At 38.7% G+C, this 25,487-nt stretch overlaps 1 protein-coding gene across 2 annotated transcripts in view; it reads right to left on the bottom strand.

Annotated features, from left to right (window-relative positions):
- The window catches only part of LOC150076324 (rho GTPase-activating protein 20-like), a 218,458-nt gene that overhangs the window by 32,269 nt on the left and 160,702 nt on the right, over window positions 1-25,487 (bottom strand). For both annotated transcript variants that reach the window (XM_090387127.1, XM_090387128.1), the window contains exon 7: window positions 12,397-12,533. In XM_090387127.1, the coding sequence (XP_090243253.1) occupies window positions 12,397-12,533 (137 nt within the window). The remainder of the gene's footprint in view (window positions 1-12,396; window positions 12,534-25,487) is intronic.

Here is a 25,487-nt window from a genome sequence, read left to right as displayed (position 1 = left end):
ACAGGCCAATCACCTGCCCCCAACAATGTACAAGATCCTGACCAGATGCATAACCAGGAAGATATCAGACCACTTGGAGAGCCAGAACATAATGGCTGAACAGCAGAAAGGATGCAAGCGGCTGAGCAATGCAAGGAGCAATTAACCATGGATGCCATGGTTAATTGCTCCTTGCAAGCCTACAAGAAGTGCCACAACATGTACACAGCCTGCATCGATTACCGGAAGGCCTTCGACTCCATGCCTCATAGCTGGCTAATAGAGGTGCTGAACATCTACAAAATCAATCTGATAGTGCCAAACTTCCTACAAGAAATGATGGCAAAATGGAGTACCACCATTAAGGTTGAAAACATCACAACCAGCCAATCCCCGTCAGGAGAGGAATCTTTCAGGGAGATGCCCCGAGCCCATTGTGGTTCTGTCTAGCACTTAACCTGCTATCCACCATGCTCAACGGCAGCAAGTACGGATATAACCACAAAGAAGGAAGGTAGAACCTGTACACCCTCACCCACCTGATGAACATGGATGACATCAAGCTCTACGCAGGAACCAAGAAGCACCTCCAGCAACTACTCCATATCACCGAAGAATTCAGCAATGATATTAGGATGGAATTTGGTCTAGACAAATGCCAGACTCACGGACTGCACCAGGGAAAATTAGTCAACCGAAACTACCAGCTGCAGACTGGTAAAAAGATCGAAGCCATGGCAGGGAGAGAACACAGTTAAAGCCATAAACACCTATGCAGTCCCAGTGCTAACACACTCCTTCGGGATCATAGATTGGATTAATACCGAGTTGGAGGATATCACGAGAAAGACAAGGACAATGATGACCAAGAGCCGCCAACACCACCCAAAATCTGCCGTGGAGAGACTTACAATTGCCCGGGAAAAAGGAGGAAGGGGCCTGATAGACCTCATTCAGCAACAGAAGAAAGTGATAGTTAACTTGAAGGATTACTTCCAGAAACACACAGCGGCACTCCAGCAGGCCATAAGGAAGATAGACAAGCGGTATACCCCACTCAACCTAAGCAAGGAGTCTCCCCCCAACCAGGAGGCACAAACGATGCTAGAAAGATAGGCAGAGAAGACACACTCCATGGCAGACACTACAATGATCTCCATCAAGATCACATAGATAAAATTGCTTCTAATGCATGGCTCACGAGCGGGACACTCTTCCCCCAGACTGAAGGATTCATGCTCGCCATCCAAGACCAGGTAATCAACACCGGGAACTACAGAAAATACATCGCCAAGGAGCCCAGAGTGTTCGATGACACATGTTGACGGTGCCAACTGGCCTCAGAAACGATCCAACACATCACCGCGGGATGCAAGGTGATCACTCAGACTGAGTACTCACAGACATGACCAGGTAGCCAGGATAATACTTCAGAAGCTAGCAAGGAAATACCAGTTGATCAAAGAAAGTGTACCATACTACAAGTACAAACCCCAGGCAGTACTAGAGACCCCAACCCACAAGCTGTACTGGGATCGCGCCATAATAACGGATAGGAAAATCCCGCACAACAGACATAAAACCTTTGTGGACAAGAAGGAAAAGGCTACCTAACTGATTGACATAGTGGTACCCAACACTGGCAACCTGCACAAAACCCATGAGGAAAAAATCAGGAAGTACAAGAACCTAAGACAGGAGACCAAAGAAATGTGGCATATGCAACAAGTAACAACCATTCCGATCATTGTGTCAACCACAGGTATGGTGCCAAAGACCCTACATAACAGCCTAGCAGCAATAGGTCTCTCAGTGAACACCTACAAGGAACTCCAGAGAGTCGCAATCCTGAATACCTGTAGGATAGTCAGAGAGTTCCTCGACCAACAGTAACACCAGACATAACAACAACCACCCTCTGTACTTCGTAGCAATACCCGTCACGAGGTGGAACTCCCAATCAGGGAGAAATAACATAAGAGCAATAATAATAATATGTATTTTATTTACGATTTCTTTATAATTTTGCAAACATCAAAAACATGAAAATTAATATTACAATATGATACTACTTATTAAATACAATTTGACAAACATAAAAAATTATACTAGAACTAATAAATTTATGAAAAAAGTTAAAATGTTACTTTTCGTGCTTTTACATTTGCAAAATCATTAATAATATCTTTTAAATCCATTTTACTGGCATATTTATGCTCAATAGCCAACACTGCAAGATTGCACACTCTACTTTGACCAATAGCATTTCTTTTTTAATCTTTTATTATTCGTAATTTACTAAATGATCTTTCGGCAGGGGCAGCTGACATGGCAGGGTAAAAAATAACATATATAAAGTAAAAATTTCTGAAAAGTCACTTTCTAGGGCACTATATTTTCAAATTAACAAATAAAAAATTGTCTGCTGATAAACCTTGTTTAATAAGTTTGATTAAATTACAATATTGAATCAGCAGTTGGGGAGAGAGTACAGATGAATACTGTTTTATGAGATTTTCACACTCACTTAATATATCAGCATTTGACATATTATTTTTTTCGGTTCTAGTATTGCAAAATAATTTTTTACTAACTTTATACTTTTGAAACAATTTTTAATTTGTATTATAATTTTGTTTATAATACAAAAAACACTGTAAAATCAGTAATTAATTTTAAAAACTACAAAAAATTAGTAAAAAACTGATTTTAAAAACTGATCTCTATTATCAAACAAAAAAATCTGAAGCTAATTCGTCGTACTGTCTTTTAGTTCTACATTTTCGTGTATCTTCAAATTTGGGATCTACCCCAAACTCCTGGGCAATTTGCTCAGATTCATTCATATGAATTTCAAATGTTTTGTAAATTTTTACTGACTCAATCCAATAAAGAAGTACATTCATTGAGGTCTATATCATGCTTCGGTAGTTTTTGAAGCATAATTAATTTCACATATCATGTTATTCAAAAATATACAAATGAAAATAAAATGAAATGTCATTGTTTGCTTCATTATTTTAAGCACTTCATCTCGGTCTGCTTTTTTAGTTGATTTAAGATTAATTTCTGTCAAAGCTTTTATGATATCTGCAAAATGAACTTTCACAGCTGTTACTGACTGTAATCTAGCACACTAGCAAGTAGGGTTGAGTTTTTTTAATGTAACTTCAGAATCCCCATTAAATTTAGAAAGAAGATCCCATCTTTTTGTACTATTTCCAAAAAAAATTATACAAATTTTGAAGAATGTCAAAAAATGATGAAATGTTATTACAACAGTTTATGCTATCATTAATAACTATATTTAAATTGTGACTTGCACAATGAATGTACTCTGCATTTGATTGGATCCTTTTAATGCGTGACTGCACACCATTATAAACCCACTCATAGCTTTAGCCCCATCATATCCCTGACCATAACATTTTTAAACAGGAATATTTAGTTTGTGTAATATTTTCATTATATTATCCGTCATCATTTCTGCCGAATGATCATTCATGTCATAGAATCCTAAAAATATTTCACAAATTGCAAAATCTTTGGATTTTTCATTTTCGTCGAAAATTATGTGAACATGTCATACAATAACACTTAATTGATCCTTTTTTTTTTTTTTTTGTGAGATCTTGAGTAGTATCTAAAATTGATTAATAGAATGGTTCTGAATTAATTTTGAGCATTAATTCTTTTGTTAATTTGGTACCTAAACATTCTATTAACTCATTTTGGATAGTGGGGCGTAAATAAGTTATTGAACCAGATGGCTTATTAATAATTTGTTTCATTACATCATCATAGTAGGAAAGTAAATGGACTTGAAATAAAAAATTGCCATTGTAATCTTCTGAAAATCCTTCCTGATGACCGTGAAATGCTAAAGAATTTTTAGCCAACATAAGTGTTATCCGAAATAACCATTCTAGTACCATTTTCCAAAATGAGGATCTGTATCTTACTCGTTCCTCAAGATCTTTATCAATTGTTGCATTCTTTTGCTACATTTCATGTATAGCACATATATGATATGATGTTGAGAAACACTGAGTTTTTATCCAAAAGATAGATTTTTCCAATTTCGTAGTCTGGAACACAGGATTTTTAATATTTGAAAACAGCCAGCATGGTTGGCAATATGCAGCATCTAAAATTTGTGAGTAGCACAGCCACAAATGAGGAACTGGACCATACATTGAAGTAGAATAGTAGTACGTGTCACTGAAACTTCTACTTTGTTGTTCAGGATCCCTTGGAAATGGCCTTTTAGGTCTCTGACGTGACAAACTCATAATGTTTCTTTTTGTTTCATCGGAAATGATGTCCAAGTATTCTCCAAGATCATTTGAGGGAATAAACAGTGCAGTGCATTCAACACTAATTTCCCACGAAGGCATATCTGTGATTATTAAATTGTTCTCGTTTTATGAACCTGCTTGATTTAAATGATCCGCAAATATATTACACCAGCGGCATTCTTTTCCACATTTTCTGATTCAATACTGGTCTTTTCTTTACCTTCTTCTGGACATAATTCATTACTGTGTTTTGTAAAGAAATGATCTGCTTGTTCTTTTGCTTTCTTCATTGTTCTTTTTTCAGCTCCACACTTTCCCCTTTTCTTTTCATCCATTTTTAACTAAAAATTTTATTAATTTAATTTTAAACTTTATATTTTAAATACAAATAGCAATAATAAACAAATACATTTTGGTATGTCAACTGCTGTTTTGATAATGACTTGAACTTGAACAAACTTGAATTGAAATTAATCAACTAACAACTTTTGACCACCCTATATGGCTAAATGTTCATATACGTGGGGCCTATCCCCCTCTCCTCTTATCAAGTTGGGGAATCCCGAACACCATACGATTTGACACATACAGCAACCGAACAGATGTCTGATCACTATACAAAGTTGCATTTGTAAAATCAAAATAAAGACTGCCACCACTTGGGTTTGTTATGTTTTGGCGATAAGATATAAGAAGAATTCCTTCCTTATTTCTAGATTAGTAAATTAATAAGAGGAGTTTACCTCAATATAGTACGTAGAACGCTTCCGTATGATACCCTCCAGAAATTAAAACGGAAAAAACCGACAACTTACCGGTACATTAAAGTAAAATATAAATAATTAAATAATCAATTTAACACAATTCAAAATCAATTTAAAACAATTAAAATTCAAATTAACGCAATAAAAGAATCATAAACGATTTTCCTTCCTTACTAAGGAAGGAAAATTCCTTAGTAAGGTTTTTTTAACGATTTTTCCTTCCCTACTAAGGAAGGAAAATCGTTTTGAATATTTTCGTTAGATTCTTTTAATTGCGTTAATTTGAATTTTAATTGTTTTAAATTGATTATTTAATTATTTATATTTTACTTTAATGTACCGGTAAGTTGTCGATTTTTTCGTTTTTATTTCTGGAGGGTATCATACCGAAGTGTTCTACGTACTACATTGAGGTAAACTCCTCTTATTAATTTACTAATATTATTATCAACGTAGAACGTATTGATTATTACAGCTCTGATTCATACTATCTAATTAATTTTTAAACTCTTATTGACTATTTCATTCACTTCCTGTCTCTCCAGTAGTATACAATCGATACACACAATTATGGGAGATTTTTTGAATGGCTTGGTACAAAATTACATTAAATCTACACTAAGGTATTCGGCCCAAAGTTACCATATTTCTTTCCTAAAATATTGCCTTCAAAACAACATCGTTCCGAAGTTTGCCAGTGTGAATTTAAATCAAAAAATTTCAGGCATAAAACAACTAACACTGGCGACATCGCGTAATATTGTCAAGCTTGCCTTAAAATCTCGATATTCGAATAAACAAAAATACCTTTCCCAGGTTAGGAAGCTTCGCGATAAATTAAAAAATTATCTACATCCGAACGATTGGTCTGTATTGAAGACCTCCATAGATTTGCGACGGGAAGCACAGGCCTCAGAAATAAAAAACAGACACGTTAATAAGTTGCAAACATTATCGAATAGTTCAAGACACGTTCATGCGAATTCTAACACATTGTCGCGGGCTTGCGACCAAGTTCACACGAGTTGGGTGACATCCCCCCCCCCACAGACACATAACGTACTACCACAGAATATGTCGGCTAGTTCACGAACACCCCCTCACCCAGTATCCAAGGAACCGACATATCAACAGGTTACAAATCTTTCCTCGTGTACACTATCGCAGGACCAGATTTCACTTTTATCCAAAGGATTAAATTATAATTTACCACCTCGAAAACTGCCAAAAAAACAATGCGTAATTGATATTGAATTTGGACTTCGTAATGTTCCACAAAAAGATGTATTTATTCAACAAGTTAACCAAGTAGTGAATAACATAAAAGAAATGCGACTTCCTAAATTGAATACACATGACAGTTCAGCTTTACGAGAACTTCGGGAAAATAAGGACATTATTATACAGAGGGCAGATAAAGGAGATACAGTGGTAATACTAGATAAACATGATTATATTAATAAGTTAGATTCAGTTGTGTCTGATACCTCCACTTATCGTGAAGTAGACCCGGCACTTACCAATTTGGTAAATCAATACAATAAAACGTTAACCACATATCGTAAAAACGACTACATTACTATGGTTCAGTTGAAGGTATTGAAGTCCTTCAATACATACAATATTCCTGCACTTTTCGGTCAGGTAAAATTACACAAGACTGGATTTCCTATTCGACCTATTGTTTCCTACAGGAACTCGGCTTTTTCAGCCTTAGCCCATGTATATAACATTATAAAACCTTTTAGACAGGTTATACAACTTGGGATTAAGAACTACGATACATTATTTAATAATCTTAAAGACTGTAGACTCGGCGACAATGACAATTTATTCTCACTAGATGTTACTTCATTATATACGAATGTAAACGTTGAATACACATTAGATATTATTTGGGATATGTTAAATAAAAACTCGACACCGATTAATTATACGAATCTGCCTATTAAGGAAATTTTTCACTTAATTAAACTGTTAGTTGAGGCTAACTACATCACCTTTCGAGACAAGGTGCACAAACAAATTTTTGGATTACCAATGGGTTTGAGCCTGAGTGGCTTAATGTCAGAGATCTATCTCTCAACGATTGAGCAGATACATTTGACACCTTTTTGTCCCCGTATCACATACTATGGGAGGTATTTAGACGATGTTCTAGTTATTACCGATAGTAGTACTATCCAAGACATTTTACATTCATTTAATAATATTCATTCTAGACTCAAATTTACATTGGAAAGGGAAGATACGGATACTAAGTCATTAAACTTTCTAAATTTCACGCTTACCCGGGACTCGAATAAAATACAATTTAGCATCTATCGAAAACCAACAAACACCGGTATGCTTCTACATTATAATAGGTATCACCCGTTCACCTACAAAAGATCGATTATCTTTAATCAATTGCTAAATGCCTATAAATATTCAACGACGGATTCTGCTTTGGACTCAGAAATACAAATATTAACTAGCAGATTCTTAAACAGGGGATATCCCATTAACACAATAAATCGAATTAGGGTACAAACTAAGGATAGGATACAAAATACTACACCAATCAACAATAGTAATATCAAAAAATACTTTATTTCTGTCCCATATGTTGAACAGTGGCACAAACAGCTTAACAAATTCTTTAAAGATACCAAATTTAAAATTATAGCTAGGCCTATACGGAAGTTACACACTATATTGAACAATCGCTCGGTTCTTTCCGCGTTCGCAACACAAATTAATGATCTGGTATAACAACATTTCTTGCGGTGATTGCGACTCGTCTTACCAAGGTTCGACGCGGTTTTCTCTTAATATTCGTGTAAATCAACACGAGGCCTCAGTTCGTGCTTCTCGTTCAGCAGCGTCAGAATTAGCCTTTCATGCCATTAACGAAAAACATACTTTTTTATTTAACGAGGCCAAAATACTTAACGTTCAACGTGACTATTAATTGCAGAAACCGTTGAAATTAAATTACACGAGAATTCTGTTAATGTTCGGCGGCCATATTTGATCTCCGATGCGTAGACCTTTACGCACATGCGCGAAGACATATAATCACTACTTAAGTTGCAGGTTTAAGCTGATTCGGTAATTTTCATTCCTGTGATCACAACAGTCGGTCGAAAAGCATTGTCAGCTTCTCGAGGAAGGAAAATCGTTTTGAATATTTTCATTAGATTCTTTTAATCGCGTTAATTTGAATTTTAATTGTTTTAAATTGATTTTGAATTGTGTTAAATTGATTATTTAATTATTTATATTTTACTTTAATGTACCGGTAAGTTGTCGATTTTTTCGTTTTTTCCGTTTTAATTTCTGGAGGGTATCATACGGAAGTGTTCTACGTACTATATTGAGGTAAACTCCTCTTATTAATTTACTAATATTATTATCAACGTAGAACATATTGAGTATTACAGCTCTGATTCATACTATCTTATTTCTAGATGTATCACATTGTTGAAGAGCTCAGTGAGAAAAATATTTTCATTATATGTTGCATCTGTCTATAGCCCTAGCATAGTAGCAGTGGCCCCTACTTGCATCTACCTGGTGAAGTAGGGCCCATAGGCTTTGCCTACTTTTACTATACGGTAGTTACACCCCTGCCCTTACTCCATAATAGTAACCAATCTGATTGGATACTATGACACAGTAACAAAGGAAGTGGATGCAAAAAATAATTTTGACATCATATACTAGATTTCAGAAAAGCTATTGATAATATTAAACATAAAATACTGATATATATAAACTGGAGCAGTGTGGCATTGAGGGCAAGTTGCTGTAATGGATAAGGGGATGGTTGAGTGGGAGAAGACAAAGTGGCTGTAAATGGCCGGTCTTCATGATTAATGTTATTAGTGGAGTCCCACAGGTTCAGTGTTGGTCCCATTGTTGTTTTCTATATTTATTAAGGATACTGATAAAGGTATATTCCACTTCACCCCTCCGTTCGAACGAATGGAGCGGTAAAGTGGAACTTTTTTTTTTTTTTTTCTGGCTGATGCTGCATAAGCTTGCTTTCTTGCATCATATGCCTTTACTAATGCTAATGCTAATATCAGGCTTAACGTCTAAGTCTGCAGGTGATACAAAGGCTGGCAGGGTGGTTAATTACAGTAATCAAGATAAGCTACTCCAAAAAGATCTAGAAAAATTAGGCCAATGGGCTGAGAAGTGGCAACTGAAATTTAATTGCAAGGTACCCGATATGGAGAGAAATAATCAAAGATTAACATACCAGTGATGCAGTACCACACTCAGGGCAGTGGATAATAAAAAAGATCTGGAGGTAACTGTGCAGTCAGATATGAAGTTCTCTCAGCAGTGCAAATAGGATTCCAGGACAGCTCATGGGGTTTTTTTTGTCAATGATATACAGGAATTTTGACAGTAAGGATAGGGAAGTGATTATCCCTTTGTATAAGGCAATGGTTAAGATACATCTTGAATTTAGCATACAAGTTTTAGTCATAATTATGAGAGCTTCCTTGGGCTCAGGGGAACTGTAGATGTGCAAATGTGACCCCAATTCACAAAGGCGGACAAAGGGCGATACAAGTAATTACAGACCTGTTAGTTTAACTTCTGTTCCAGGGAAATTAATGGAGGCACTGATTAAAGAAACACTGTAGGATCATCTAGACAAGACTTCAGTTATAGCTCAAACACAGCATGGTTTTGATAAGGGGAAGTCTTGTCTGACCAATTCAACTGGATACTATGACGTAGTCACTTTGATATAAGGGAATAACTTTGATATCATATATTTGGATCTTAGAAAGGCTTTTGATACTGTTGCACATGGAAGACTGCTGCACAAATTGGAGCAGTGTGGCATTGGAGGCAAATTGTTGCTATGGATAAAGGGATGGTTGAGTGAAAGACGACAGAAAGTGGTAATCAATGGACATTGCTCTTCGTGGACTAATGTTATTAGTGGAGTTCCTCAGGGTTCAGTGTTGGGTCCATTGTTGTTTTCTGTATTTTTTAATGATATTTATGATTGTATATCAGGCTTAATGTCCAAGTTTGCAGACGATACAAAGGTTGGCAGAGTTGTTAATGACACTAATGACAGTACGCTGCTGCAACAGGATCTAGAAAAGTTGAGCAGATGGGCTGAGAGGTGGAAACTGAATTTTAACATTGACAAATGTAAAGTACTGAATATGGAAAGCAGTAACCCCAAAGTAATGTATCAACTGTGTGGTAATACACTGATAGTGGTAGAGAATGACAACGACCTGGGAGTAATTGTGCAGGCAGACTTGAAGTTTTCTAAGCAGTGCAGATGGTCTCCAAGAGTTGCTCATGGTTTCTTGTCAATGATATACAGGAATTTTTCTAGTAGGGATAAGGAGGTGATTATCCCCTTGTATAAGATTATCCCCTCAAGAAGGAAAGGGATGAATCAGATTGGTCCACTGGATGTTGATGGTTCAACAGTTGAGGATCCAGCTCAGGTGGCTAACAATCTAAACGAGTATTTTGCATCTACATTCACACATGAGGAGTTATTCAGGAAGGGGAATGTCGTAGGTGAAGTAAACATTGGCAGTGAGCTAGATGATTTTCTAATAACTGAGAGGAAAGTGGAGGAGAAATTGTTGAGGATAAACATAAAAAAGGCACCCGGGGTGGATGGGATCTATCCAGTTATATTAAAGGAGGCAGCAAAGGAAGTAAGCAAACCCCTAGCCATAATTATGAGAGTTTCTTTGGACTCAGGGGAGGTACCCATGGACTGGAGATGTGCAAATGTAACCCCAATTCACAAAGGAGGATCAAAGGCTGACACAAGTAATTATAGACCTGTTAGTTTAACTTCGGTTCCAGGAAAATTAATGGAGGCACTGGTTAAAGAAGCACTGCAGGATCATCTGGACAAGAATTCAGTTATAGCTCAGGCACAGCATGGGTTTGTTAAGGGCAGGTCTGACCAATTTGATTGGATACTATGATGTAGTCACAAAAGAACTGGATGCAGGGAATAACTTTGATATTATATATTTGGATCTTAGAAAGGCTTTTGATACTGTTGCGCATGGAAGACTGCTGCACAAATTGGAGAAGTGTGGCATTCGAGGCAAATTGCTGCTATGGATAAAGGGATGGTTGAGTGGCAGAAGACAGAGAGTGGTAATCAATGGACACTGCTCAACGTGGACTAATGTTATTAGTGGAGTTCCTCAGGGTTCAGTGTTGGGTCCATTGTTGTTTTCTGTATTTATAAATGATATTGATGATGGTGTATCAGGCTTAATGTCCAAGTTTGCAGACGATACAAAGGTTGGCAGGGTTGTTAAGGACACTACTGATACTATGCTGCTGCAACAGGATCTGGAAAGGTTGAGCAAATGGGCTGAGAGGTGGCAAATGAAATTTACATTGACAAATGTAAAGTACTACATATGGGAAACAGTAACCCCAGATCAACGTATCAACTCTGTGGTACTACGCTGACAGTGGTAGAGAATGAAAAGGACCTGGGGGTAATTGTGCAGGCAGATATGAAGTTCTCTGAGCAGTGCAGACGAGCTGCAAGAGTAGCTCATGGTGTCTTGTCAATGATATACAGGAATTTTTCTAGCAGGAACAGGGATGTGATTATTCCCTTGTATAAGGCATTGGTCAGGCCACACCTTGAGTACTGTATACAGGTCTGGAGGCCTCATTTCAAGAAGGATGTAGAGCTGCTGGAACGAGTACAGAGAAGGGCAACAAGATTAGTGAATGGAACAAAGGGTTGCTCTTACGAAGAAAGGCTTAAGTTTTGCAAATTACAGAGCCTGGAGACTAGGCATCGCCGAGGTGATCTGATAGAGGTGTACAAGGCTTTGAATGGCTTGAGCATGCTCAATGCCGATGGGATTCTTCCTCTTGCTCAGAATAATCACCTGAGAGGGCATAAACTTTTTTTTGCTGATGCTATATCAGCTTGTTTTCTTGATTCATATGCCATTGCTAATGCTAAGTCTGAAAGCCTCATTTTAGCAAAGAGGTGAATCTATTGGAACAAGTGTAGAGAAGAGCAACAAGATTGGTGAGGGGGGGAAAACTGGTGCTGTTATTAGGAAAGGCTTTAGATTTGCAATCTGCAGCATCTGGAACTAGTTACCTGCGAGGAGATCTGATTGGGGTGTTTAAGGCCTTGAATGGAGTGAGTTCAATGCTGACAGAATCCTTCTTCGTGTTCCAACAACATGAGTGGGCATAAATTCAACCTTTTTTATTTTATTTTTTTGGCTGATGCTGTATAAGCTTGCTTTCTTGCATCATTTGCCACTACTAATAATAATAATAATTATTCCAAAAACAGATATAAAAGAAAATAACTTTCTTACTTGTCTGTTTTCTTTCTCCTCTGTGAATTCCCAAGTACGGACGGTAGTTTTTGCTGGACTGACTAGATCCTCTGTTACAGCAATGGCTGGTGGCGAGAGAAGAGCTGGTTGCCATTTGTCTACTTCATGCCATTTGTCTGCCAATATTAATATAGATTATGAAGTGAGTATACAGTAGTTAAATTGCATAGGCACAGTTTTCTACTATTCAAGCAATATATGATTACTTCTATATAATTAAACTTGTTATTATACAAGATCATTATTAAGGGTGGACATATGGCCATGAGACAGTGTGCGTACACATGTTCATATGTACTCTCCACCCACCAGACTGCTGAACAGCCCCATGTGACCTTTAATCAACTATACCAAATTAACTATTGCCCCACCCCTCCCCCCAAAGTAACAGACCTAGTAGTATGGTAGCTTTTCCAGTTAGCTGCAAACTCCTCTGGCACTAACTGTGCAGAATACAATTGGAAATTTATTTATTCATAACTCCATAGAAACTTCTAAGATTTGTGCTTCAAGAACTTCCTTATGAGAACACAAATTTGTAAATAAATTCTTTGTAGCTCATACTATATTGATCAATGAAGCAAATCCATCAGTTTTGGGTTAAACAATATAAGAAAATATTTGGTGAACTGAGAAGCAGTTTGTTTCTCAGGCAGCGCACATATATTCTATGTTTTTAAATGTACAAACCAACTCACACACACACAACTTACAAATACGACAAAGGAAGTTGAGAAGGGGAAGAAAGGTTAACTTCCCTGGGCCCATATCCCAGAAGTTATAGAAAAGAAGAATCTGAGGGGAAAGGATGGCTCATGAGGCTGTTTGCCCCCTCCCCCTACAGACTTTCAATAGCTCTCAACAGTCATGGATATGATATGAAGATGACAATTCCACTTGCAGTCACCCTACTTGTGGACAAACAAAAATAAATTGTTGTCATCATTAGGTGGTTTTGAATCACTGCTGCTGACTGCATCTAGAAATGCCAGTTGCAATCACCAATTAATACTACCAATTAGGATGAATCTCCCACTCCACCACCTCCTTGTATGTACAGTAATATCAATTTTCCATATATGCCATTTATTGTTCTGTTTTGTCTTGCTCTGTACAGAGCTGTGTAGATTAGTTCCTAAGGTTCTCTGGGATTTCGGATATCCCCTGCCAAATATTAGAAGCTCTAGGCACACTAGGAGGACTGCCGAACAAACGAACTGCATCACCTTAAAAAAAAGTAACATTTGAAGGGGAACATATAAGATTGCAAAGCAAAGGTATTGCATCAGACAGTAATTTTAAGGTATTGCATCAGCAGTTTCTATAAATATGGCATTGGAAAGATATACACAGTCATTAGTATCCTGTTTTGCAGAGGTGTAAGCATGGCTCCATATGTTCAGTTGACACCAAGAAAAAAAAAGTGTAGCTGTTGCTCTGTCCGAGGAAGGGCTTTCTACATGTGCTATCTGATAAAATAGGCTGCCACCAGTCAACAGTATCCCGAGTGCTGAAATTAAAAGCGTGAAACCAGTGATGTGAACAGAACACCTGAATAAGGCCATAAGAGAGTGACTACACCTTCCCAAGATCGATATTTGAAATGGCTGTGCCTTCGTAATTGCCATGCTAGTGCTCCTGATCTAAAACTGGACCTTGAGATGTCCTCTGGTGTAGAAACAAGTGCACGAACTATCCAAAGACGGCTTTCGGAATGTGGTCTGCATGCCTATCAGCCCAAGAAGAAGAAGCCTTTGTTGACCCAACAAATGAGGAAGAAGCAACTTGCTTGGGCTAAAATGCATGTTTCATGGACAACAGAGCAATGGGACACCATCATCTTTTCTGATGAATCAAAATTCAACCTGCATAGCTTGAATAGGAAGCAATATGTCAGAAGACGAAAATCGGAGGCATGCCATCCTGACTGCATAACACCGACTATAAAGTTCCCCGCTGGTCAGATGGTCTGGTGGTGCATAACAAGCAAAGGGGTGGGGCAAAATAAGTTTATTAACAGAACGGTGAATGCAGAAACCAACACTGCTATCTTGGAGGAGTGCCTGAAACCCATTATTAGGGATCACCACACAGACATCCAAAATTGCATTTTTCAACAAGACTCAGCACCTTGCCACACAGCAAAATTGGTAAGTTTTATGCTATTTAGATTTAATGATGAGTTTGTCTCATGTTTCACAAGGCTTAAAACATATTTACACCAATGTTTTCCCTTGTTTTTCTCCCTTAAGGTGCAGTCATACCTGAGAAATGCTGGCATTACAGTGTTGGACTGGCTCGGCAACAGTCTAGATTTGAACCCTATTAAAATCGCTCGTACATAATGTCGTCTAAAATTACTCAGAAGAAGCCAACAAGTAAGATTCAGCTGCAGGAGAGCATTGTAAGGGTGTGGTACCACGAAATTGGGCAACCGTATATCCAGAAGTTGATTAACTCTATCCAGATCATTGCAAGGCTGTAACTGCAGCTCGAGGAGGAACATTTTGCTGATTTACAGTACATAATACTATTATGTTAACTTGTCATTTCAGTTTGTACACATAAATGCAATAAAATGGTTGGTTGGTCATAATTGCCATTTGCATGATTTCTCATACTGCTATTTGCATGATTTCTTATACTGCCATTAATTATGCATTTTACCCTTTGGGAAGATATTTATGGCAATTAGATATATCAGGTGGAGTCTTTTTATTGGATTTCATTCACAAAGATATATGTTCCATCTAACAAATGCATTTTGAACATTTCTACAACCCACAATGTAGCACAAACACATTATTTGCAAAATTCACAAGTGATGCAGTTTTTTTATCTGCTACTGTATGTATAAATGTGCTGCAGCCTCTGTTCTGATCATTTCTTTTAAAACTTTTATGCATGATTATACAGACCTACGGTCTGTATAAACAAAATGTCACAGAAGTACAATAAACAAAATGTCATAGAACTACTAAAAAAATAGTGTGGAGGATATTGCAGTGTATCTGCAAGCTGGAGTTGAAGACATGTTTCAACAGCAAGAACACAAGAGAAGAAATAATACTAGTGGAATCAATTTCTAAAGAAATTGATTGTACCTACCATCATCTTCAACAATGATGGAGGTATGACTTTGGGACAGAAGTGCATTTTGCATCACCTAAGAATACAAAGCAACGAATAACAAGCAACATGAGACTAGCAAATCCAAAACTGTTCGAGAAATACAGTTGGTTGCTATCTGCTTTCTCTCCCCACAACCCATCATGGATATCTTCTTCATGTTAAGGGGAGAAGTGTGCAACTTAAATGAATCCAATTTAAAAAAAAAAAAAAAAAAAAAGTGCTAGGTGAGCAAGGCCATATTGGGCAACCAGGATGCCAAGAAATTTCCTGATGGGACCCTGCCTATGGACCCCAAGCAAAAGAACCTGCTAAATATATAACCGCACAAATTTTAAACTTCATATCTGATGTTATTTTTAAATTTATGGGGGGAAAATGTTAGTAAAAAGATATAGGCTTAAGTACAGCAGGGTTGTCCATGTTTTGGGGATTTTGCCACATCAATTATTTTGGTTATAACACAGTAATTCACAGGGTTTCTTTTATCTTGTGTTTGCACAAGTGCAGGTATAAACATAAATGTGTTCAGAGGTTGATTTACACGTTGTTGGGGACTAAAACATTCATAAACTGCAGTGTCACTTTGTAAAGCAATTAAAAAGAAAGAAAAGTAGCTTCCAATCACACAATTGTTTTATCCTGATATTTATGTAGAGCTATTTTTCCTGAACTAAACTTATGGCAATTACTACAGGCCCGTTAAAATTGATAGCATGTTTGTTAATTTAGCATGTCAATTAATGTTATCCTAAAAATAGCAATACTCATATAGTTTACATCTAGCATTAGCATTAGTAGAGGCATTTGATGCAAGAAAGCAAGCTTATGCAGCATCAGCCAAAAAAAAAAAAAAAAAACCCACTTCCACTTCACCCCTCTGTTCATTCAAAATACCTGTCCAGCTGAGCCTTAAACTTATTTAAGCTATCAACCTCCACGACAAGAGATGAAAGTCTGTTCCACCAACCAACCACCCGCTGGCTAAAGGCAAATTTCCGCACGTCTATCCTACATTTGTCTTTCCTCAATTTGAATTTATGCCCTCTCAGGTGATTATTCTGAGCTAGAGGAAGAATCCCATCAGCATTGAGCATGCTCAAACCATTCAAGGCTTTATACACCTCTATCAGATCACCTCGCTGGTGCCTAGTCTCCAGACACTGAAATTTGCAAAACTTAAGCCTTTCTTCGTAAGAGCACCCCTTTGTTCCATTCACTAATCTTGTTGCCCTTCTCTGTACTCGTTCCAGCATCTCTACATCCTTCTTGAAATGAGGCCTCCAGACCTGTATACAGTACTCTAGGTGTGGCCTGACCTTTGCCTTATACAAGGGAATAATCACCTCCTTATCCCTGCTGGAAAAATTCCTGTATATCATTGACAATACTCCATGAGCTACTCTTGCAGCCCGTCTGCCTGCACAACCACCCACAAGTCCCTTTCATTCTCTACCACTGTCAGTGTAGTACCACAGAGTTGATATGTTGCTCAGGGGTTGCTGTTTCCCATGTGTAGTACTTTACATTTGTCAATGTTAAACTTCATTTGCCACCTCTCAGCCCATCTGCTCAACCTTTCCAGATCCTGTTGCAGCAGCATAGTGTCAGTAGTGTCCTTGACAACCCTTCCAACCTTTGTATCGTCTGCAAACTTGGACATTAAGCTTGATATACCATCATCAATATCATTTATAAATGTAGAAAACAATAATGGACCCAACACTGAGCCCTGAGGGACTCCACTAATAACATTAGTCCACGATGAGCAGTGTCCATTGATTACCCTCTCTGTCTTCTCCCCCTCAACCACCCCTTTATCCATAGCAGCAATTTGCCTCCAATGTCACACTGCTCCAATTTGTGTAGCAGTCTTCCATGTGCAACAGTATTAGAAGCCTTTCTAAGATCCAAGTATATAATATCAAAGCTATTCCCGGCATCCAGTTCTTTTGTGACTGCATCATAGTATTCAATCAAATTGGTCAGGCAAGACTTCCCCTTAACAAAACCATGCTGTGTCCGAGCTATTACTGAAATCTTGTCTAAATGATCCTGTAATTCTTAGCATTAGTGGAGGCATATGATGCAAGAAAGCAAGCTTATTCAGCATCAGCCAAAAAAAAAAAAAAAACCACTACTCCCATTTCACCCCTCCGTTCGTTCGAAATACCTGTCCAGCTGAACCTTAAATTTGTTTAGGCTATCAACTTCAACAACAAGCGATGGGAGTCTGTTCCACAAACCAACTGCCCGCTGGCTAAAGGCAAATTTCCGCACATCTATCCGACATCCGTCCTTCCTCAATTTGAATTTATGCCCTCTCAGGTGATTATTCTGAGCAAGAGGAAGAATCCCATCGGCATTGAGCATGCTCAAGCCATTCAAAGCCTTATACACCTCTATCAGATCACCTCGCCGATGCCTAGTCTCCAGGTCTGTAATTTGCAAAACTTAAGCCTTTCTTCGTAAGAGCAAACCTTTGTTCCATTCACTAATCTTGTTGCCCTTCTCTGTACTCGTTCCAGCAGCTCTACATCCTTCTTGAAATGAGGCCTCCAGACCTGTATACAGTACTCAAGGTGTGGCCTGACCGATGCCTTATACAAGGGAATAATCACATCCCTGTCCCTTCTAGAAAAATTCCTGTATATCATTGACAAGACACCATGAGCTACTCTTGCAGCTCGTCTGCACTGCTCAGAGAACTTCATATCTGCCTGCACAATTACCTCCAGGTCCTTTTCATTCTCTACCACTGTCAGCGTAGTACCACAGAGTTGATACGTTGATCTGGGGTTACTGTTTCCCATATGTAGTACTTTACATTTGTCAATGTTAAACTTCATTTGCCACCTCTCAGCCCATCTGCTCAACCTTTCCAGATCCTGTTGCAGCAGCATAGTATCAGTAGTGTCCTTAACAACCCTGCCAACATTGGTATCGTCTGCAAACTTGGACATTAAGCCTGATACACCATCATCAATATCATTTATAAATACAGAAAACAACAATGGACCCAACACTGAACCCTGAGGAACTCCACTAATAACATTAGTCCACGTTGAGCAGTGTCCATTGATTCCCACTCTCTGTCTTCTGCCACTCAACCATCCCTTTATCCATAGCAGCAATTTGCCTCCAATGCCACACTTCTCCAATTTGTGCAGCAGTCTTCCATGCGCAACAGTATCAAAAGCCTTTCTAAGATCCAAATATATAATATCAAAGTTATTCCCTGCATCCAGTTCTTTTGTGACTACATCATAGTATCCAATCAAATTGGTCAGACAAGACCTGCCCTTAACAAAACCATGCTGTGTCTGAGCTATAACTGAATTCTTGTCCAGATGATCCTGCAGTGCTTCTTTAACCAGTGCCTCCATTAATTTTCCTGGAACCGAAGTTAAACTAACAGGTCTATAATTACTTGTGTCAGCCTTTGATCCTCCTTTGTGAATTGGGGTTACATTTGCACATCTCCAGTCCATGGGTACCTCTCCTGAGTCAAAAGAAGCTCTCATAATTATGGCTAGGGGTTTGCTTACTTCCTTTGCTGCCTCCTTTAATATAACTGGATAGATCCCATCCACCCCGGCTGCCTTTTTTATGTTTATCCTCAACAATTTCTCCTTCACTTTCCTCTCAGTTATTAGAAAATAATCTAGCTCACTGCTAATGTTTACTTCACCTACGACATTCCCCTTCCTGAATAACTCCTCATGTGTGAATGTAGATGCAAAATACTCGTTTAGATTGTTAGCCACCTGAGCTGGATCCTCAACTGTTGAACCATCAACATCCAGTGGACCAATCTGATTCATCCCTTTCCTTCTTGAGTTTAAATAGGTAAAGAACTCTTTTCTGTTTTTCTTTGCGTCCTTTGCCAAGGATTTCTCATAATCTGCCTTTGCCTGCCTAATCTCCTTTGTGACTTGGTTACAGACCAACTTATATCTATCAGAGGCTTCCATGTCACCCATTAATTTGTATGTATCCCATGCATTTTTTTTCTCTGCCATATGTCTCATTAGTTCATCTGACAACCATTTAGGCCTGAACCTTGAACAATATTTCTTGGTTGGTATGTAAAGCCTGGTAGCTTCCAAGATTAGTTCCTTGAAAGCTTCCCATTTTGACTTTGCTGTTGGTAACATCATCAGTTGGTCCCACTGTATAGAATTTAAATACTGTCTCAGACCATCATAGTCGCCTTTACGAAAGCAAAAACCCTTCCCTTTACCTCTGATGGTAGTTACCTCCTTGAGTAAATCCCACTTCAGCACACTGTGATCACTGCCACCTAGTGGTTCCTTTATCTGCAGATTCCTAATGCATGAAGAATCACTACTGATAATCAGATCAAGAGTATTCCTCCCTCTAGTTGCCTCCCGAACATGCTGGTGTAGAAAACAATCATCCAATAAATCCACAAAAGCCTTGCTAGTGTGTGAGTGACCAACCCACAAATTCCAGTCAATATCTGGGAAATTAAAATCCCCCATTATAAGACTCTCTGATTTACTGGCCCATTCTATTTCCCTGTACAGTATCTTATTATACTCATCAGAGTCATTAGGCCTATAGCACACTCCTACTCTCAATTTTGATTTACCTATGCTTATGTCACACCAAACTGACTCGACACTGCCCTGTCCATCAATGTCGACTGGCTTCACTTCCTTGGATTTTATATGTTTTTTAACTAATAGCATAACCCCTCCTCCCCTCCTGTCCTGTCTATCCTTTCTATACACATTGTACTCCCCAAATTCCAGTTCTGCATTCCTTATATCTGTGTGACACCACGTCTCTGATATCCCAACAATATCTGCCTTTGATGTTTTGAGCAATACCTCAAATTCATCAAATTTATTTACTAAACTCCTAGCATTGGTGTACACGCAAGTATACATGCACCTGTTTCTATTCTTAGCTACCCTAACACAACCCATGTGTTTACTTGTACCTCAATGACTTCCAGCAGTCTCTGAAATAGCCTGCATCCTGTTTTTCAGGCTTCTGCTCATTCCAATAGAAGCAGTGCAAGAATCTCTTTCACCTCTGCCAGTGACTATTGTTAATCCATTAGTCTTTGTCTCCCCTCAAGCTAGCAGTTTTCCGACCCACCTAACACTGCCTCGATAGCATCAGCAAATATTCTTGCACCCTTTCTATTTAAGTGTATCCCATCCCTGTAGAAGCAATCTCTCCTGTTAACAAGTACAGTCCAGGCTGAAAAAAATTCTACCCCTTGAGCCTTGCACAATCTTTCCAGGGCCGAATTGATCGACTCGACAAGGCTCTCATCATATACTCCCTCCTATCGTGTCTGGGCAGAATTGCAGACACTTTCAAATTCAACCTTACTTCACGGCTTTTTTTCAACAGTGACCTGTACTTGTTAAGTAATTCCGCTGGTCTCCTACTCTTAATATCATTTGTGCCAACGTGTACAACTATATCACCTTTTGTGCCCTTAAAAGATGATATCTGCTCTACAACGTCATCAACCTTTGCCCCTGGCAGACATACCCTGGTCCTGTTCCACCTATCCTTTTTACAAAGCATGTTCCCCGTTTCCCTGACAATAGAGTCACCTTGCTTCTTTAACCAGTGCCTCCATTAATTTTCCTGGAACAGAAGTTAAGCTCAAAGGTCTATAATTACTTGTGTCAGCCTTTGATCCTCCTTTGTGAATTGGGGTCACATTTTCACATTTCCAGTCTATGGGTACCTCCCCTGAGTCCAAGGAAGCTCTCATAATTATGGTTAGGGTTTGCTTACTTCCTTTGCTGCCTCCTTTAATATAACTGGATAGATGCCATCCGCCCCGGGTGCCTTTCTTGTGTTTATCTTCAACAATTTCTCCTCCACCTTACTCTCAGTTATTTCAAGATTCTGTAGCTTACTGCTAGAGTTGAATACACCTCTGGCATTCCTCTCGCTGAATAACTCCTCATGTGTGAATGTCGATGCAAAATATTCATTTAGTTTGTTAGCTACCTGAGCAGGATCATCAACAGTTGACCCATCAATATCAAGTGGACCAATCTGATTCATCCCCTTCCTTCTAGAGTTTACATAAGTAAAGAACTCTTTGCTGTTTTTCTTTGCATCCCTTGCCAAGGATTTCTCGTAATCTGCCTTCGCCTGCCTAACCTCCTTTGTAACTTGGTTGCATATCAACTTGTATCTATCATAGGCTTCTGTGTCATGTGTTAATTTGTATGTATCCCATGCATTTTTCTTCTCTGCCATATGCCTCATTAGTTCATCTGACATCCATTTTGGCCTAAACCTTGAACAATATTTCTTAGTTGGTATGTAAAGCCTAGTAGCTTCCAAGATAAGTTCTTTGAATGCTTCCCATTTTGAATTTGCTGTTGGTAACATCATCAGTTGGTCCCACTGTATAGAATTTAAATACTGTCTCAGTCCATCGTAGTCGCCTTTACGGAAGCAATAACCCTTCCCTTTACCCCTAATGGTAGTTACCTCTTTGAGTAAATCCCACTTCAGCACACTGTGATCACTGCCACCTAGTGGTTCATTTATCTGCAGATTCTTAATGCATGAAGAATCACTGCTGATAATCAAATCAAGAGTATTACTTCCTCTAGTTGCCTCCCGAACATGCTGATGTAGAAAACAATCGTCCAAGAAATCCACAAAAGCCCTGCTAGTGTGTGAGTGACCAGCCCCCAAATTAAAGTCAATATCTGGGAAATTAAAATCTCCCATTATAAGACTCTCTGATTTACTGGCCCACTCTATTTCCCTGTACAGTTTCTTATTATACTCATCAGAGTCATTAGGCCTATAGCACATTCCTACTCTGAATTTTGATCTCCCAATGCTTATGTCACACCAAACTGACTCAACACTGCACTGTCCAGCGATGTCGACTGGCTTCACTTCCTTGGTTTTTATGTGTTTCTTAACTAATAGCATAACCCCTCCCCCCCTTCCTATCCTGTCTATCCTTTCTGTAGACGTTGTACTCCCCAAATTCCAGTTCTGCATCCCTTATATCTGTGTGACACAACGTCTCTGATATCCCAACAATATCTGCCTTTGATGTTTTGAGCAATACCTCAAATTCATCAAATTTGTTTACTAAACTCCTAGCATTGGTGTACACGCAAGTATACTTACACCTGTTTCTATTCTTAGCTACCCTAACACAACCCATGTATTTACTTGTACCGCAATGGCTCCCAGCAGTCTCTGAAATTTCAAGCATCTTGTTTTTCAGGCTTCTGCTCATTCTAATAGAAGCAGTGCAAGAATCTCTTTCACCTCTGCCAGTGGCTACTGTCAATCTATTGGTCTTTGTCTCCGCCCAAGCTAGCAGTTTTCCAACCCACCTAACACTGCCTCGATAGCATCAGCAAATATTCTTGCACCCTTTCTATTTAAGTGTATCCCATCCCTGTAGAAGCAGTCTCTCCTGTTAACACGTACAGTCCAGGCTGAAAAAAATTCTACCCCTTGAGCCTTGCACAATCTTTCCAGGGCCGAATTGATCGATAAGGCTCTCATCATATACTCCCTCTTATCGTGTCTGGGCAGAATTGCAGACACTTTCAAATTCAATCCTAATTCTTGGCTTTTGTTCAACAGTGACCTGTACGTGTTAAGTAATTCTGCCAGTCTTCTACTCTTAATATCATTAGTGCCAACATGTACAACTATATCACCTTTTGTGCCCTTAGAAGATGATATTCGCTCTACAATGTCATCAACCTTTGCCCCTGGCAGACATACCCTGGTCCTGTTCCACCTATCCTTTTTACAAAGCATGTTCCCCATTTCCCTGACAATAGAGTCACCAACAACTACTAGTTCCTTCGGGACCAGCGCATTCTGCCCTGGGGGCTGCCTCTGTGTCACGTGATGCCCAAGTGCAAGCTCTGGCATTGATGTGGGCAGCTGAGAGCTTGATGGGCCCCTCAATTTAGTTTCTTTGAGGGCATCCACCCTGTCCTTCAAGCTCTCATATAGGCCCCCAAGAACGCTGAGTTGTTGCCTCGATACACTCCTTGCATCGCGCGCACACACAAAGACATCCCCCATGGCAGTATCATGTCCCGTACCCGATTGCTCTGCAAACATCAAGCAAACAGTGCATTTTATAAGGCTGTGAGTCAGAGGACAACTGCCCCCCTCAGTTCTGCTCTGAGCCACAGCAGTTCCATTAGCTTGAGCCTTTTGCTTTGCTGCTCTGGTCTGAGTCATGATTCTATTCATTTATTAATTAATTATAATTAATTATGTTATGTTATTAATTATGTTAAATATAATTAATTATGTTACGTTTGTAATCTAAGTCATTATGTATTTATTTAAAAGTACAATTTAACTGCTAACGAAGTTCAACTAAAGCTATCTAGTACGGTATATAACTATTGTATCACAAAGGCAGGAACTTACGAACTTTATATCTACGGACACTTAAGTATTAATTAACTTTCAAATCTCGCTGTCTCAATTCAGAATAAACTAACGATCCTTACTAGGTCTATAAGCTACTTACAGCATTGTTGAAGTGCAAGGGCATTATAATAAAGCAGCAACAAAAACTATATGTTCTGATTTCTCATGCACTACTTATTTACAATTCTGTTGTACTCTTTTCATGCCTTTGAGTTTACTGTTTGACTTTTGCAAACTTTTCTTTTATACTGTATTTCTTAATATGATATGTGATTTTAATTTCAAATAAATTTATTTTGTAAAATATGTATCTCTTTTTTTAAGTGTAGGAATGTATCCACATTCCTGCTATGGTATTTCTACCTCCAATAATGAAGTTACTTATAAAGAAATAAAGTTCTGGAACACATCTACTTCGTTAACTGAGGTATTACTGTATACAGGAGAGTAATAAATATTATACAGTTGTAATTAAACTGAATGGCTAAGTTTACAGAACCTAAAACTATAGAGTTTTAGGATTTCTAAACTGAAGAAGGGATTTCGTTTACCCTGAAAGCTACAAATTAATCTTAGTTATTAAAAATCTAGTTATTGTCTCTACTGATGTGCTGTTTTATTATCATTATCTCACACCATGGAATCCAGTACTCCAGGCCAATTTATACATTCGTTTTATAGCCTCCATGCATACAGTATTTGTGCTGAACTCTAGAAGACCGTCATCTCACCGGCATGGAACAAACAGCATTTACGCTTCACACACACAGATGCAAATCCAATCGCATAATTCCCAAAGGCTTCCGTTACAAGGCTCCCTTCAACCACTCTCGCATGCCTGCTTCAACTTCAGCCTCCAAACCTTGAAAGTGCGGATTGGTCACCTTTACACTGAACTTCGGAGAGCCAGTTTCAACAAATCCAGGCTTATGCAGGAACTAAGAGGTATGATCTCCCCAGCGACATTCTCTAGCCTAATTCATACCCTTTGTTTTCAAGCCAACCATGTGTCTGACACTTACCGTTCCCGCCAACAGCTGGAGTTTATTAACTTAACCAAAGAAGCTCACTCTTTGAGAGCAAACAAGCATCCTACTAATAACGCTAATTTTGTTCTGAATTTAAGCAGTAAGCAATTAACCTCTGAACAGATCAATGTTCTTAGCCCTGGTATGAAGTTCAGTCTTACCTTCGAGAACACCAATCACTCAAATCGCCACAGGAGTAGAGGTATCCATAGTCAACCTCCCTGAAGAGACTGCTAATGACATCCGCTTCAGAATGGCCTCTGTCCTTTGACATGCACGACCAGCGAACTCCAACTTCAACTGCCGTCAGCACGCTGCTCTTAATTCCATCAGAAAAGACAGCACCATCATCGTGCTTCCCGCCGACAAAGGACGTCGCACGGTTATATTAGACCAGTCGAAGTATTTGGACAAAGCTCTCGTCCTCCTGCAAGGTCCCAATGTTTATGAGTCTGTAAGTGACCCACCCATCAA

This window comes from Mastigoproctus giganteus, chromosome 13 (genome assembly GCF_048544385.1).
Source record: "Mastigoproctus giganteus isolate SK-2022 chromosome 13, ASM4854438v1, whole genome shotgun sequence".
Lineage (NCBI taxonomy): Eukaryota > Metazoa > Arthropoda > Arachnida > Uropygi > Thelyphonidae > Mastigoproctus > Mastigoproctus giganteus.
The sequence above is the reverse complement of the archived record's forward strand: the minus strand, read 5'-3'. Positions and strand labels throughout refer to the sequence as shown.